This window comes from Carlito syrichta, unplaced genomic scaffold (genome assembly GCF_000164805.1).
Source record: "Carlito syrichta isolate Samal-C Ts95f unplaced genomic scaffold, Tarsius_syrichta-2.0.1 Scaffold313059, whole genome shotgun sequence".
NCBI lineage: Eukaryota > Metazoa > Chordata > Mammalia > Primates > Tarsiidae > Carlito > Carlito syrichta.
In genome coordinates, this window is record NW_007257155.1 from 232823 (window position 1) to 248102 (window position 15280).

The following is a 15280-nucleotide window of genomic DNA, read 5'->3' on the forward strand; positions in this document are numbered from 1 at the left end:
CCAAGTTGCCCAGGCGGGTCTCGAATCCATGGGCTCAGGCAATCCACTCACCTCAGCCTCACAAGGCGCAGGATTACAGGCTGAGCCACCGAGTCCAGCTTATTTTTATTTTTTTAAAGAAAGAAAAGATAATTAAAAGTAAATTAGAGAGACAAAAAGAAGGAAGAGAGAATATTCTCCTCCCCAAGGTGGGGGAGGAGGCCAAAGCCAGGAAGCCTGGTGACAGTCATAGCTCAAACAGCACATGGCCGCACCAGAGTCTAGCAAGGCAATGGCCTGCAAAGGCCTTTAAATCCTCACTCCCCTTAAAATGGGCAGTGCAGGAACACCTACTAGGTGGAGTTTATGCAAGATAAGCCAGGCAAACTCCAGGAGTGCACCTCTACTCCAAGAAAGGCCTTTTCCCTTCTCCAAAGATTGGTGGATAAGTGTACAAGGGGACCCAGAAAAACCCAGAATTCATTTATAAAAATGTGTGTATTTATTCATACGTGTTTTAACTTCAGTCACCTTCAAAGTACTCTCTGTTTGATGCAATACACCTATCAAGACGCCTTTTCCACTGCTCAATTTTGATGCCTTTTAGAGCTTCTGCCGTTTTTTGTTTCATCTCTTCCACTTCAGCAAAATGTTTTCCTTTGAGGATTTTTTCATTGAGGAAACAAAAAAAAAGTCACCTGAGGTGAGGTCCGGTGAACAGGGAGGGTGGGGCACAGGAGTCATGCTGTTTTTGGACAAAAACTGCTGAACCCTCAGTGCAGTTTAGACAGGTGCTCTCATAAATCATCCATCATGACATGGGCAAACATGTTCAAAGAGTCTCAAAAAAAAAATCACTGAAGAGGAACACAGTCTCTCATAACTACAGCAGCTGGTGCAGATACCGATGGGCTCCTAGAACACTTACCTAGTGGGGGAAGCCTGTTTTTTGAGTTGGAGTCTCACTCTGTCATCCAGGCTGGTGTGCAGTGGCACGCTCATGGCCACTGCAGCCTCGACCTGCTAGGCTCAGGTTATCCTTCTGCCTCAGCCTTCCAAATAGCTGGAACTACAGATGCACGCTACCAAGCCCAGCTTATTTTTTGATTTCTTAAAGAGACGATGTCTTACCAAGTTGCCCAGGCTAGTCTCGAACCCCTGAGCTCAGGTAATCCTCATGCCTCGGCCTCCCAAAGTGCTGGGATTATAGGCTTGAACCACCAGGCCCGGCAGAAGCCTGTTTTACAAGGGGCCCATCCTCCAAAAAATAATTCTAGGTCTTTATGGGTCCCCCTCATACATTTACATGCTTTGAATTAAAAACTAAATATTTGGAAGATATATTATCTTTTTTATGATTTCCAGTTTTAATCGATTTTTTCAAATGACTGATCAATTATCGGTTCTGATAAACTCACACAAAAAGTTAGCTAAACTCAAATCTCTCAGGTACTGCTGGAGAACTGCTTAAAATGAAGACAGTCATAGGCATTGAGACTCCATATAATTGGTCAAAGTTCTCCAAGAACGATACAATTTCAAGTGTGGTAAAAGTCAAGTCTGCCAGAAACTATACAAACTAATACGCTCAACTAGTTATTGGTTGAGACAGATCACACTGATATGTGCCAATAAAAAAACAGGGTACATAGAGTCTTTAGCAGAAGTCAGAGAATTATAGGGAAAGTATGCAAAAACCCAGAAATTTACGGATTAGATATAATATTAAGAGGAGGGAGAAACTATGTATTCATTGGCAGACATGCCATGTGAAGCTAAGTATTCAAAATTACACTCTTTGAAAAGCAGAAGGAGGGTACTCCGTGAAATCTGACTGGAAGAACATTTTGGAAAGATGAATAGCCAATGAGAGAGCAAGGAAGGCAAGAGAGGAAAAAGGTAAAAGGGAGGAAAAAGGAGTTAGGATCACAGTTACAGAAAAGCTTCAAAAGCAGATCAGAAGCCAGGTTACAAGAAGGGTCACCGTTCAGTTTTAGGAAGCTGGATAGTGCTGCTTGTAGGAAACTAACCCAGCTCAGCAAAAATGGTTCATATTGTTGTCTCTTGAGCCCACTAAGGCGTTAGTAAACTCTATAAGGAAGGAATGAGCAAACTTCAGGATCCCAGCCATGTGCCCTAAGCTATGTGAACGGGATGAACCAATTTTGGATGCTATTAGAACATTCCAGCAAGAATATTTGCAGCTAAAAGATTCACTGTTTCAAAAGAGATCACAAAAGGATAAGAGAGACCTCTGATGTGTTTGGGATATGGCTGACTATTTTAATACTTCGTGTTGTTCTTTGCCTTTAACCAATGACTTTTCCATATATGATTTCACTAAAGCTTCATAAAACTCTGAGGCAAACAAAACTTTTCAACTTTACAGGTGAGAAACCCAAACTCACAGATGCTGAGACGCTCAAGTTTACAGAGCCAGAAAGTGGTTAATGGCCCAGAACCCTGGTCTCCCATCTAAAGTACTACAGAAAGATTGGAAAATAAAGGAAAAAAAATTCCATGAAGTCCAACAATTATCTTTACATATATTTTCACTCCCACTTTCCAAGAGTGTGATCACTGGAATATCTTATTTTTTGTCACTTGACACTGTGTCATACACTTATCTTTACTAGCATGACTTAACCCTCATATAGACCATTTAATGACTATACAATATTATGATACGAGAATTAACTCATTTCAAATAGCACAATGAGTGAGGTGCCACTCTATGTAACCAAGCAAAAATTTAAAAAGTGACAGTTACTTAGCCAATTCTGTTATTGGTCAATTTGGTTGTTCTAGGATGTGGGGAAGTTGGTTTGTTTCTGGCTATTGTAGATGCAACTAAGATAAAAAGTTTCTCCTTGACGACACATGTGTCCCAGCAGCAGACACAAGAATAAACGACAAAACCCTCTCACCAGTGATAACCTGTCTCTTCCCCTTTACAAGGTTTCAAAATTACTCTCTGTTCATTGAAGGCTATACCTGTCACCTTTCTATACTTAGTAATTGATTTTAAAAAATGCATAGATGAAAATATTTTTGTATTTTATTCTCTATTACTTGCAAAGATAGCTCTTTTACACAGAGCAAGTGTAAAACTGACTGAGAAAGAGAAAAAAACGGTCCATGTTTCATTTTACTTGGCTCTTAAAGGATCTTTCAGGCTTTTGCTTTCCCTAAAATACACCCAAGCTATAGCTACGTGGCACAAGCAAAGAGGGTGATCTGGAAGTTGATGAACTCATCCGGAAAACGGTCCAACACTGTTTCAATTCGCGTGGTGACGACAAAGACTAAATCAAATTTTAAACGAATGCAAACATAGCCACTCTCTAGGCCAAATTCTGGAAAAACACCTTAAGAATTCCAAGTGGAAGTCTTTGTAGATCCTGAGAGGCCTATATGTTGCTTTTAATTTAGAGAAGTGTCAAGATACATTTCTCTGAGGGCCAAGAAAGGCGGATTATGCAACTTAATGAGACACTGCAGAGGAAACCCTGAGCTGATCGCTCTGTATGTTTTAAGCAGTCCCCAGCAAATGTTCTCATCATGTTGGACCTTTTAGACATTCAAGGCATCCCTGGGTTGGAAAGCACATTAGAGGCCACATTAAAGGCACACTAGAGCACACGATGGTCATCACCCCATCCTCATTCCACTGATAAGGCACGGAACAGCATGGAATCTTCTAGAAACAGCACTGCACCAGGACATCCGGCTTCTTCTTGCCTCACTCCCAGAGGGTTTAGCCCAAAGCTATGTAGGCACAGGTCCCCATGGGGAGCCCTCCATCCCCTGCACGGATTCGCTGGGACTTACCTGGGGAGGCCCGGGCACGACACTGCCCCGTCATGGGACTATACTCCTGGCTCTCATCCACACACACGCACAGGAAGGACCCCTCCACGTTTTCACAGAAGGCTTCGCCACACACTCCACTGAGCAGCTCACACTCGTTCACATCTGGAAAAGGGAGCACGGTTCGAGTGAGAGGGGGCCGCATTCATGACAATTCTTTATTTAACCAGCTATACCAGGGCTAGTGGTGTCTGCTGGACAGGAGGGGGTCCCCAGGGAGCCATCACACCTCTTCTGCCCCGAGAAGGAAGGGAAGGCAGAGCTACACGATTTGGCCTGCATCAAAAGACCATGGGAATGCAAGGAAAAGCTTCTAGATTCCAAGTCTCGTTTTTAAAGAATGCCCTGGAATCCCATGGCAAGCATGGTGTGTACTCATGGACTATCTGGTCTTATCTTCTCTGACTTTTCAGCATAACGGAGCCTTAAATGATTCAACACCCTACTCTCAGTTTTTAGTTCAAGAAGGACCAGAAGGATGGGCACTTTAGCAACGGTAGACTTAAGTTCACTTAAATAACTTTAAGGCTGGGCATGGAGGCTCAAGCCTGCAATCCCAGCACTTTGGGGGGCCAAGGCAAGAGGATTGCCTGAGACCAGGGGTTCGAGACCAGCCTGGGCAACATGGCGAGACCTCATCTCTACAATAAATTAAAAAAAAAATTAGCCAAGTGTGGTAGAGTGCATCTGTAGTTCTGGCTACTTGGAAGGCTGAGGCGGGAGGACCACCTGAGCCCAGCAGGTTGACGCTAGGGTGGCCATGAGTGCACTCCAGCCTGGGCAACAGAGTGAGACTCCAACTCAAAAAAATAAAAAATAATAAATAAATTTTAAAAGCCACTTGAATGTCTAAGAAGTCTTCTCTAGTGGTCAAGATGTCCATAAATTAACAACAGAATTCAGGTTGCAATATCCCATTAAGAAATGATGGCAAGACCTGGGAACAGTCATCAGGCTACGTTAAGCATCCATGGGAAACACACTGGTGCAATAACTAATCACTGATTTCACTATGTTGATGTTCCACAATGCCATTTCTATTTTGCTAAATGTTTCTCTTCTGTACTTAAATATACATAAATAAAACACAGTCAGGGAATCTCAGTGACAAGCACGTTTTAAACAACATTTTGCAAAGGCACAACCCTAAAGAAAGGCTCATATTAGTACTTTTGTTTGAATGGGGGTCTCAGTCTGTCATCCAGATCACAGCTCACCACAGCCTTGACCTCCTGGGCTCAGATGATCCTGCTGCCTCAGCCTCTTGAGTAGCTGGGACTACAGGCATGCACTACTATGCCCAGCTAATTTTTTGATTTTTTTTTAGACATGAGGTCTTGCTAAGTTGCCCAGGCTGATCATCTTAGTACTTTTTACTTTCTCTTCTCCTAAGAGATTTTATTAATGAGTACCCAGTTCAGCAAAGTACCCAGCTTGAAATCTGAAATGCTCATGCATCTTGTGCAATAAACATGAGCAAACATCAGCCTTTGTGTGCACACTCTGAGGTGGTTTATACAAAATTAAAATATTGAGCAATTATCCAAATCATTTCAGAAAAAAATTCTTACTTTTACCTGTTACCCCCGGTTAATTGAACAAAAAGCTTACACACTTATCTTGATTTAGATAATTACCTCTGATCTCCATTTCACTTTGTATATAAAGATATAAACCCAGTAAGTTGAGATTCACTTGTGAAAAAATACTGTGACATAAAGCAAAGCAGAGCTGAAATGTTGAATCAACCTAGAGAGTCATAATTTAGACCTGAAAAACTTCAGAAATGTACCAGTTTCCCTTGATCAATTTCAGGTAAATGTCCAGTGAAACTTTCTACTTTCCAGTGTGGATTATTTACATGGTTATAGATCTCCCATGGACTGCACACATTCAATCAAGGAACGTTCTCTAGCTTACTTCTACAGGAAAGACCTATATGGTCCATCTGTGGGGCGCAGAGAGGCATCAGGCAGACCCAACTCCTGCCTTCACGGGGCTTTTAGTCAAGTCAGGGGACTCAGTAAGATAGTCTTACAGGCTTCAGTGAGCACAAGGAACGGAAAGCACAGAGCTGTAGAAAAGTGTGGAACAGACCCTGAAGTGCAGGGGTGCGTTAGGGAACTAGTACCCGAGCCAAGATCTGAAAGATGAGTAGGTGATGAGGGGGCCTGGGCGGGACATACATAGGTGCTCAGTACCTGTATTTTTTTTTAATGAATACAAAGAAAAGTGACAACTGTTGAGTTCACCAAAATGAGAACAGATGTTCCTTCTCCGGGAGGGTGCTTTGTGTGCCAGACTGAAATGGCTATGTGGAATCAATGGTTCCACCTCTAATACTGATCATCAAGTGAAATGTACTGAGCCCCTACGACAACCTAACATCACGGTTGGCCAGGGGCAGGAGAGGAAGCTGTCAATCACATGGAGGTCAGAGCCTTGGAGAAGCCGGCTGCAGGAGGTACACACATCACTGGATGATTTCCATGATAGAGTTGCATGTGCCATCATAGGATTTGTGGAAGTGTTCTGGAAGCTAGGGTCACAGCTCTGCCTGGAAGGGAGGGATGCAGCAGGGAACGGGCCTGGAAGGACATTTCCAGCAGAAGGGGCAAGCAACAGTCACATAACTGCACAGTGACACGAGCTACCGCAAGCAGCTTGACATTCTGGAATGCGTAAAGTGCTGAGGAAGGAAGTGGGAGGCTGGGAAGATAAGTAGAGGCCGAGTCACATGACTCTTTTAGTCAAAGTATCATACAAACGTCAGATGATTTCTCTCACCTGAGTTTTGGTGGGAGGGGGCTACGGCTAAGAGTTGGAACTAGACGCTGGGACCGTTTTAGCTTTATTTTTAAATAGCTGGGTTTTCTTGTGAATGATTCTTGAACATGATATATGTTTCTGGCTAGCCAATGCTTAGGCTCAAAATGACATCACTGCTTTGTAAATAATTTTTGTGACGAGAACTAACTGAATTTCAGAATTAATTCCATAAAAGCAATTACTATTCAAGCTATCTTATCATTCAAGCTCTGAATAGATTTGTTTTCCCAGTTTCATCCGGATGGTCAATGAACTAACATTTTAATTGGAAGTTTTCAAGCCAAAAAGGTATTGATTCTTCCTCAAACACCATCTGCCACTGAGTGCACATGGCTATTTTTCTCTATTTAAGAATAAAGAAAAAGGCTCGTTATCGGTGAAGTTTTGAATTGAACAAGCTTTCTTCTCTTTCCCATTTAATCAACTGCTTTAATTGCAAATGGGCTTCATAATGAATTTGCCTTGAGGACATCGCAGCTAATCCGAGAATGAAATTGAAAAGATCTTCTTCTGAAGAATATGGTGCTGGACCATATTCTAGGATGGCTGATGATATTTAAGATTCCTTCCAGCTCTGTAAACCCTGGAACGGTCGGAAGAAATATAGTTGCCCAACTCAAAGCATTGTTTTACAGGTGTTGTTCCCGGAATCCCAAAACTCTTGCCAAGGCTGTGCCTTCAATGCCCTGCCTGAGAAGGTGCATTTCAAGCACAGACAACCTACACCACACACCAGACTCTACTTCCTGAGCAGGATGGACTCCAGGGTTCTGCATATTTAGCTAAGAGTTTAAACAGATTTTGAAATTCATTTACATGTAAATTTACACTTCTTCCTTTCTTAATGTAGCTCCCGCTTTCAGAAGCCACAGGACATTCCTCAAACAGTGGGACAAGATCAAGTTGATAATGTTCTGCCTGTGGCCTGCTTCAAAGCTCCTGCTGTCGATAACTGATTTCTTTTTGGTAGGGACATGTGAAACACGTTGGGAAAAAAATCTCAAAACTCACCCACACACCCTTGCCCATCCCGTGGGGCTTGGAAACCCTGATAACAGAGGCAGCGGAAGGAGCCAGCTGTATTGTCACAAAACCCGTGACTGTCACAAACAGTGTTGTTTACACATTCATCAATATCTGCAAAAAAGACACGGAACATCAGACACAAAACAAACACAGGCTGACCAACAGCAGGTACGAATGGGTAAACAGAGGGACTGGACCCATCCTGATGATGATGAGATGATCATGCTTACACAGAAAGAGCTTTAAAAACATTTTACATATAAATAAAATGTTTTGATGAAAATGGTTTAACAGCCCAAATGTTGGGTTTGACGAGAAAAACATTGACTCTTCCTCAGGGAATGTTTCCAGACTTGAAACGATGGCTGCAGTGGCTGCGTGGCCAGCATCCTCTAAATGTTTTCAACTCTTATTATTTCCAAGGAGCGTGATATTCCTACAGGGGAAAAAGTGTGAAAATGCTGGCGCTGGCTTTGTTGCACCACAGGCTCAAAAAAGTTTTTTCTGCACAGCTGTGGACGGAAAGCAGCATCTACCCTATAGCTAACCTTGATTGAGTCTACACAGCATTCTGTGAAGTCAAGAGAGAATCTGGCAAATTCTGCAGGGCGGGCAGCCAGCCTGGTGAATCACAAGAAAGGATTTCATGTCACCAAGTTAAAACTACAAGGGTCCTAAAAGTCCAGGTTGTACCCGCTGACCAGAGGACCTGTGGCTTCATCTTGTCCTCCGAAAACTTGGTGACAATGACCTTGTGCTTTTTTGCCCCATTAATAAATGTTCTCACAAAAGTGATGTCTTGATTGCTAAGTTACAGTGGATTTTTAAAATTTTATTTTAAAAATTTACTTTCTTAAATATTTTGTAACAGTAGACTTTAGATAGAATTCTTCTTCCTTATCCGTAGTGCCTACTTTCTTTGCCTTTCTTTCCTCTCTATCTTTCTGTTGACTGCCACAATGACTTTATCCATGGTCAGGCTGTCTGCTTTTCTGCCTCTGGACTTAACAGTTACCCCAAAACACAGATTTTCAGGGAAACAATTAAAATGTCAATATAGCATCCAAATACGAGCAGGAACCCAAAAAATCCAGACTGTATTTATTAAAAATTGTGCATTCAGAATCATACTGGAAGAGAATATTTGCTGCAGATATGACAAATGAAAGTGTGATGTCCCTAATATGTGTTTCCCTTCACAATTTAATTTTTTCGTATTTTGATTGACCATGTGATTTTCCTCTTTAATTCAATTAATTTCTTTGGGTCTTTGCTTATTTTTAATTGCTTGCTAATTCTTTTCCCCGATTTAAAAGTTCTTTATATATTAGGAATGGTTTCTGAATTTTATCAACTCTTCTTTTGGGGGCATGACTATATTCTAACACAAGAGTATTTACTTGTAATTAGTTGACATAGTATATTGAATCATGTTAATATATTTTCCTGAGGTTGAATAATCCCTGCATGTGACCACAGCTTGCTCTCTCAATCCACGCCTATATTCGATTTCCAATTATTTTATATGTGTGTGTACATACACACATACACCCAAATGTATTCAAAAGTAAAGATATGTTGCTTTAAAAAAAAGCGTGCATTTATTTGTATGTGTTTAAACTCCAGTCACCTTCAAAGTACTCTCTGTTTGATGCAATACACTTATCGAGATGCTTTTTCACTGCTCGAAACCATGTTTGAACTCGCTCATTTTGATGTCTGTTAGTGCTTCTGCTGTTTTTTGTTTCACCTCTTCCACATGGGCAAAACATTTCTCTCTGAGGATTTTTTTCACCCCAGGGAAACAAAAAAAAAAAGTTGCTTAAGGTGAGATGGGGTGAATAGAGAGGGCAGGACACGGGGGTCACGTCATTTTTGGTCAAAAACTACTGAACACTCACTGCAGTGTGGACAGGTGCGTTGTCATGGTGGAAGAACCAGTCACTTACCTGTATGCCACAATTCAGGATGTTTCTTCTGCAATGCAGCCTCTCACAACAACGTTAGCTGGTGCACTGATGCCGATGGGCTCCTAGCACACTTACCTAGTGGGCAAAGCCTCTACTACAAAGGGCCTCCCCTCCAAAAGGTAACTCCTGTTTATTGGGGGGTTCCACCTTGTACATGTGAAGATTTTACATTTATGTTCAAATAATGATATAACATAACAAATCATGAAGACAATGACAAGTTAAATTGCACTTGACGGAATTCAGTTTGGGAGCATATTAATAAAACTGAGCATTTTCTCTTTTAGACATTTTTTTGTGTTGGTTTTTGAGTTGGAGTCTCATTCTGTCGCCCAGACTGGAGTGCAGTGGCCGCTCCCGGCCACCGCAGCCTCAACCTGCTGGGCTCCGGCGATCCTTTCGCCGCAGCCTTCCAAGTAGCCGGAACTACAGGCGCGTGCTACCTCACCTGGCTGATTTTTTGATTTATTGTAGAGATGAGGTCTCGCTGCCCAGGCGGGTCTCGAACCCACGGGCTCAGGCAATCCACTCACCTCAGCCTCTCAAAGGCGCGGGATTACAGGCTGAGCCACCAAGCCTGGCTTCTTTTAGACGTTTTAAACCCAAGTCAAATAAATTTTCTAGAAGAAAAAGCTGACTCATCCAGCCATTTTTCACAGCCATCCCACTCCCTTCCTACTTTTCCGACACTGACATTTATCAAGTGTAAGTTCAGAGACTGTCTCCCTTTTGAATCGCAAAATAGGAGTTACGATGCCCAAGTTTTCTCAACATTTCTCAACACAAAGAAAACGGTGTCCCTTCTCCTTTCTGGGTTGGACTCCTCCCGTCCTGGCTGGTCTCTCTGCCCCACGGGCCCACCTGCTCTTCCTTCTCCAGCTTTGTCAATGATTTCTCCCCTGACTTCTCCCCTCCCTCCTCCTGTCACTGGCTTCACAGAGGTAAAAATCTCCTGAAAGAGCTTTCACTTGGTCATGTCACCACCTACCAAGCTTCCACGTCTTCTATCCCTGCAAAATGTGCCAAAGGAATTGTTTGCCCTCATGACCTTTATTTCCTCATTCAGCTTATCTATAAAATGGGAATAACATATCAATCTACAAAATAATACTCAAGTTGGTATGTCCCTGCGATTACTGTGAGGATTAAGCAACACAGAGAAAGGGCTTAGAAGACTGCCTGGCATGTAACGTAGGAGGCCAGTATGGTACATGTCAACTATCATTATTATTATTATTATTTTTGAGTTGGGGGTCTCATTCTGTTTCCCAGGCTGGAGTGCAGTGACACGCTCACGGCCACCCCAGCATTGACCTGCTGGGCTCTGGCAATCCTTGGCCTCAGCCTTTCAAGTAGCTGGAACTACAGACGTGCGCTACCACACCCGGCTAATTTTTGATTTATTGTAGAGATGAGGTCTTGCCAAGTTGTCCGGGCTGGTCTCGAACCTGCGGGCTCAGGCAATCCACTCACCTCAGCCTCCCAAAGTGCTGGGATTACAGGCCAACTATTATTATTACTACTGCTGCCATATTACCCTTCCTCCTCCTTAATGACCTGATGATCTAAAATCTCGCTTCCCCTTTATCTCAGTAACCAGTGCTTTTCCCCAGAGAAGTAAACTTGACCGACTCATCATTAATCTGATGATCATCTTCTGGTCAGTCACCCTGACCTCTGAGTCTGGTGACACCCACTCCTTGAGCTCTGTTTTCCCACATTGTATTATTCTTGCCCTCCCTTCAGCCCCCTTGGCTTGGCCTCGCCCCTTCCCAGCCTGAAGGCGACATCTGCCAAGACTCTGGCCCTCCCTGGGACCTGCAGAAGGCTCAGAGTTCTCCTCTCCACCCTTCCCAGACTCCCCGTCTTCAATTACCAGGGTCCTTGGGGTAAATCTCAGATCCTCCTCTCCAGTCGGAATCATTCTCTCCAATACATTTCTTATTCATACTTATTTCCATTTGATCTTCTGCTATAAATCCAAACTTATCCAGCCCAAGGCTGAAACCCAGTCCTGACCTTTGTGAGAAATTTCTCCCACTCCCATCTCTCCTTTCTGCCTCTCTGGCTTACCTCCCTATCTTGAATTGAAAAAAAAAAAGACATTATTTCACATCTAAAAAAAAAGCCAAAAAAACTCCCTTGTACCTCACACAAAGAAGACACTCAATAAATAGGTTCTGATTGATCTTCCATGTCAGCATGAGGTTGGGATGACAATTTATTTACTGATGACAATTGTGAGGAAGAACTGCTCCATGTCACCACATCCCTGAACATGGGCCACTGCTAGTGACAGACTTCCTGAAAAGGGCATTTGTTGGAGAGATCATGTCATTCATTGCATGGCAGGGTTTAAGGGCTGGAAAGAAATTCAGAAGTGCTTCCATCACCACTGACATTCTGGGGATTCCCGGCCTCTCAGGGATTCGCCTCTGTCCTCCAGAACCATGATTGGATGTGCTCTGTGCATTACAGGTGAGATTATCACCCTTCTCCTCATCTCCATTTCTCTAATTCCTTCATCAGCGAAGTCAGCTCATTTCCTAAGCCGGAAGTCCCAATGTCACCCTCCCCTTTCTCCCACTCTTCCCCATTCTGTCTCTTACCCTCCCTTTCCTGATGCTCCTTCTATCCCTAGTGGGTTTTCCTACTTCCGGGCTTGCCTTCCTCCTGGAATCCATATGCCACCTGATATCACCCATGTGCTCTTTCCAAAATGCAAACTCTCCAGGGCCCTTCCCCTGCCCAGAATGTCCAGAATCTCCTCTTGCCAGAGGGTAACCACCAACCTCCTCAGGAGGGCATGGGATGCCCCTGGTCACCTGGCGCCCACTGCACGTCTGGCCACAGTTCTTAGACAGCCTCCTTCCCAATGTGCCCTCTGGCCCGATCAGCATACTAGAGTTCTCTGAAAATCTCTGGTTCCTAATCTCTCATGAACCTGGTACACAGTGCTTCCCCCTCTGGGCTCTCCCTCCACCCACCCCTACTCCCCTGGCTTTGCTCAGCCCAAGGGGCCGCCCTCTCTTCCCTGGCTCTTTCCTTAGCTACTCCAAGAATAGATCTCAGGGCCCCTCCGGTCTGCTCCCTGAGTGTTCTACGCCATCGCTGTGCGTATCAGAGCCACTTTTCAGGGTGGGGAACCTTCGACTTCACCTCACCAGCAACTTATTTCCTTACAAAAATGAGAGGGATAGCAAAGGAAGGAGAAGAGAAGACAAGTACCAGAAACCTGGTGGCGTTTCAGTCCAGATTCTTTTCACTATTATTATTATTGTTGTTGTTGCTGCTATTATTACTATTTGTAGAGATGGGGTCTCACTTTATTGCCCAGGCTGGTTTTCAACTCCTGACCTCAAGCAATCCTTCCATCCCTCCCAAAGCACTGGGATTCTAGGCGTGAGCCCCCACGCCTGGCCGCCCGTCCAGATTCTTGAAGCAAAAGACTTTGCTTTCCTGGTTATGAATCCTATGCAATTATGACAGATGATGATGTCTTGTTACTATTCACCAGCACAGGAACTGGGTAATTGACCTGAAGGTGAACAAGCCCCAAGCCAGTTATGAATTACTGGGCGTCTTGCAGTCTCAGACGGACTGCAACAGTGATTAACCGAGAAAGTTTAGATGAGCGATATTTTGGATTAGAACGGATAGGAAAAAATAACGTGGGATGCCTGCTGGAAACTGGTTCTTCAGGAACTAATATTTTATAAAATGATATAGTGTGACTCTCCTCCATTTCATGTTTTCAACAATGAGGTAAGGTAATAACTTACCAAGAGGACAATGTTTGTTTCACTTTGCTAAGGATCTGTACTACACACACACACACACATACACACACAAATATATATTTCACTAGAATCTTCTCTGATGATGTGAGCTTTCTGAGATATTTTACCATGGTTCGTTCCATCTATGCACAGAATGATAAGAACTGCTACAAGTAAAAGTGACTCTATAAAAATAAAGTGAGGCCGGGTGTGGTGGCTCACGCCTGCAATTTCAGCACTTTGGGAGGCCGAGGTGAGAGGTTTGCCTGAGCCCACAGGTTCAAAATCAACCTAGACAAACTGACAAGACCTCATCTCTACAATAAGTCAAGAAAAAGAGCCGGGTGTGGTGGCACATGTCTGTAGTTCCAGCTACTTAGAAGGCTGAGGTGGAAGGATCGCCTGAGCCCAGCTAGTCAAGGATGCAGTGGCTGTGAGCGTGCCACTGCACCCCAGCCTGGGTGACAGAGTGAGATTCCCAACTCAAAAAAATAAAATAAAATAAAGCGAAATATTAAGAAAATGTATTCGATTAGGAAAAAAGTTTCCCAACACTGAACAAACGAAAGCATCAACTTTGGCTGAAGATGAACATGGAAGAAGTCACATTTGTAGTCATTCAACTATCGTATGCTTTCTTTTCACTTAAGGAAGGTTGATTCTGTTAAAACGACCAGGGCAACTTTGCTTAGGGATCTGTAAAAGTCATGCATGGTATCTGGTGACCTCTCAAATTGTCAACCCAGATAAGTTAGGTATGCTGTCCTAAGAACTGCTGATGTATCATGCAAGCGTCCACCATTTATTTATATTTTACTGAATGAGGTGGCTATCAACATTAATGTTTCAATGGAAATAAAGTAAAGAAAGAATTACACAGACCACAGATGTGAATTTCCCAATAACGAGCTACCTAAGTGTCAGAAAGAGAAACAAAACACAGTTCTGGGTGACTAGAATTATTAATGGTTCATTTTGAAAGTAGCAATATTGTCAGTGGCTAACAGGCTCCACTCTGAGGGTTTCTACTGTTGCTCTATTTGATGGATCATTTTCCTGATCCACATGCTTTTTACTTACTGCAGTTTCTTGACAAAGCAAAAGCTTTTCAAAACCTACTGATTACTCTCAGGGATTCTACAAATAAGAGCAGAACTCTCAACCACGCACCATCAAATTCTCAAATAAAGGTGTAAGTCACGCTTGGTGTGTGATCCTCTCACTTGCATAAAGCAAACTATGAAATAAGGAACAAGTATAAAAAGAAGGCATGATTTTCTAAAAGGGGCTGGTGTCAGGTACACCTTGTTTACTGACCAAGGAATTGAAAGTGTGTTCAAAGACCTCAACAAAAAGTCATAATAAACCTCAATGAATCCCTTAGGTTTCCTGTGTTATCTACAGAAAAGTCTGTGTGTGACTGCATGTATCCAGAAAACTCTATGCATATGGTGAGAAAGGAGTCTTTGCGCATATTTTGTTAATGAAATTATTTGGTTTGCTTTTGTCAGATATATTCTTCAGTTTTTCGTTTTAAATGAAGAAAAAAGTGCTTTTTTTCTTGTTTCTTAATATCTCCTACCTCTGGACAGGAGGAAGATTTCCTTCTTCCTATTCTGAGCAAGATACAGCCACCTCTGAGGGGAAGCAGCTCACTAGTAGTAAGCCTTCCTTCTGCTGCCAGGACATCTCAGAGAGGTGGACAGTGAGGACACCAGTGTCATTTTTGGTCATGGATCATTCACAGGAACATCTCCACAGCACAATGTCATTGGGAAGAAATGGACTTTCTGTCATCAGGACATTTTTAGAGGATTCATATGGTCC

The 15280-nt window shown here is 43.0% G+C and overlaps 1 protein-coding gene across 1 annotated transcript in view; it reads right to left on the reverse strand.

Moving 5' to 3' along the window:
* Window positions 1–15280, reverse strand: part of LOC103272653 (latent-transforming growth factor beta-binding protein 1) — a gene marked incomplete at its 5' end in the record, with an annotated part of 107067 nt that overhangs the window by 59322 nt on the left and 32465 nt on the right. Inside the window, 2 exons of the mRNA XM_008070131.2 lie at window positions 3811–3954; window positions 7690–7815. Coding sequence (XP_008068322.2) covers window positions 3811–3954; window positions 7690–7815 — 270 coding nt within the window. The remainder of the gene's footprint in view (window positions 1–3810; window positions 3955–7689; window positions 7816–15280) is intronic.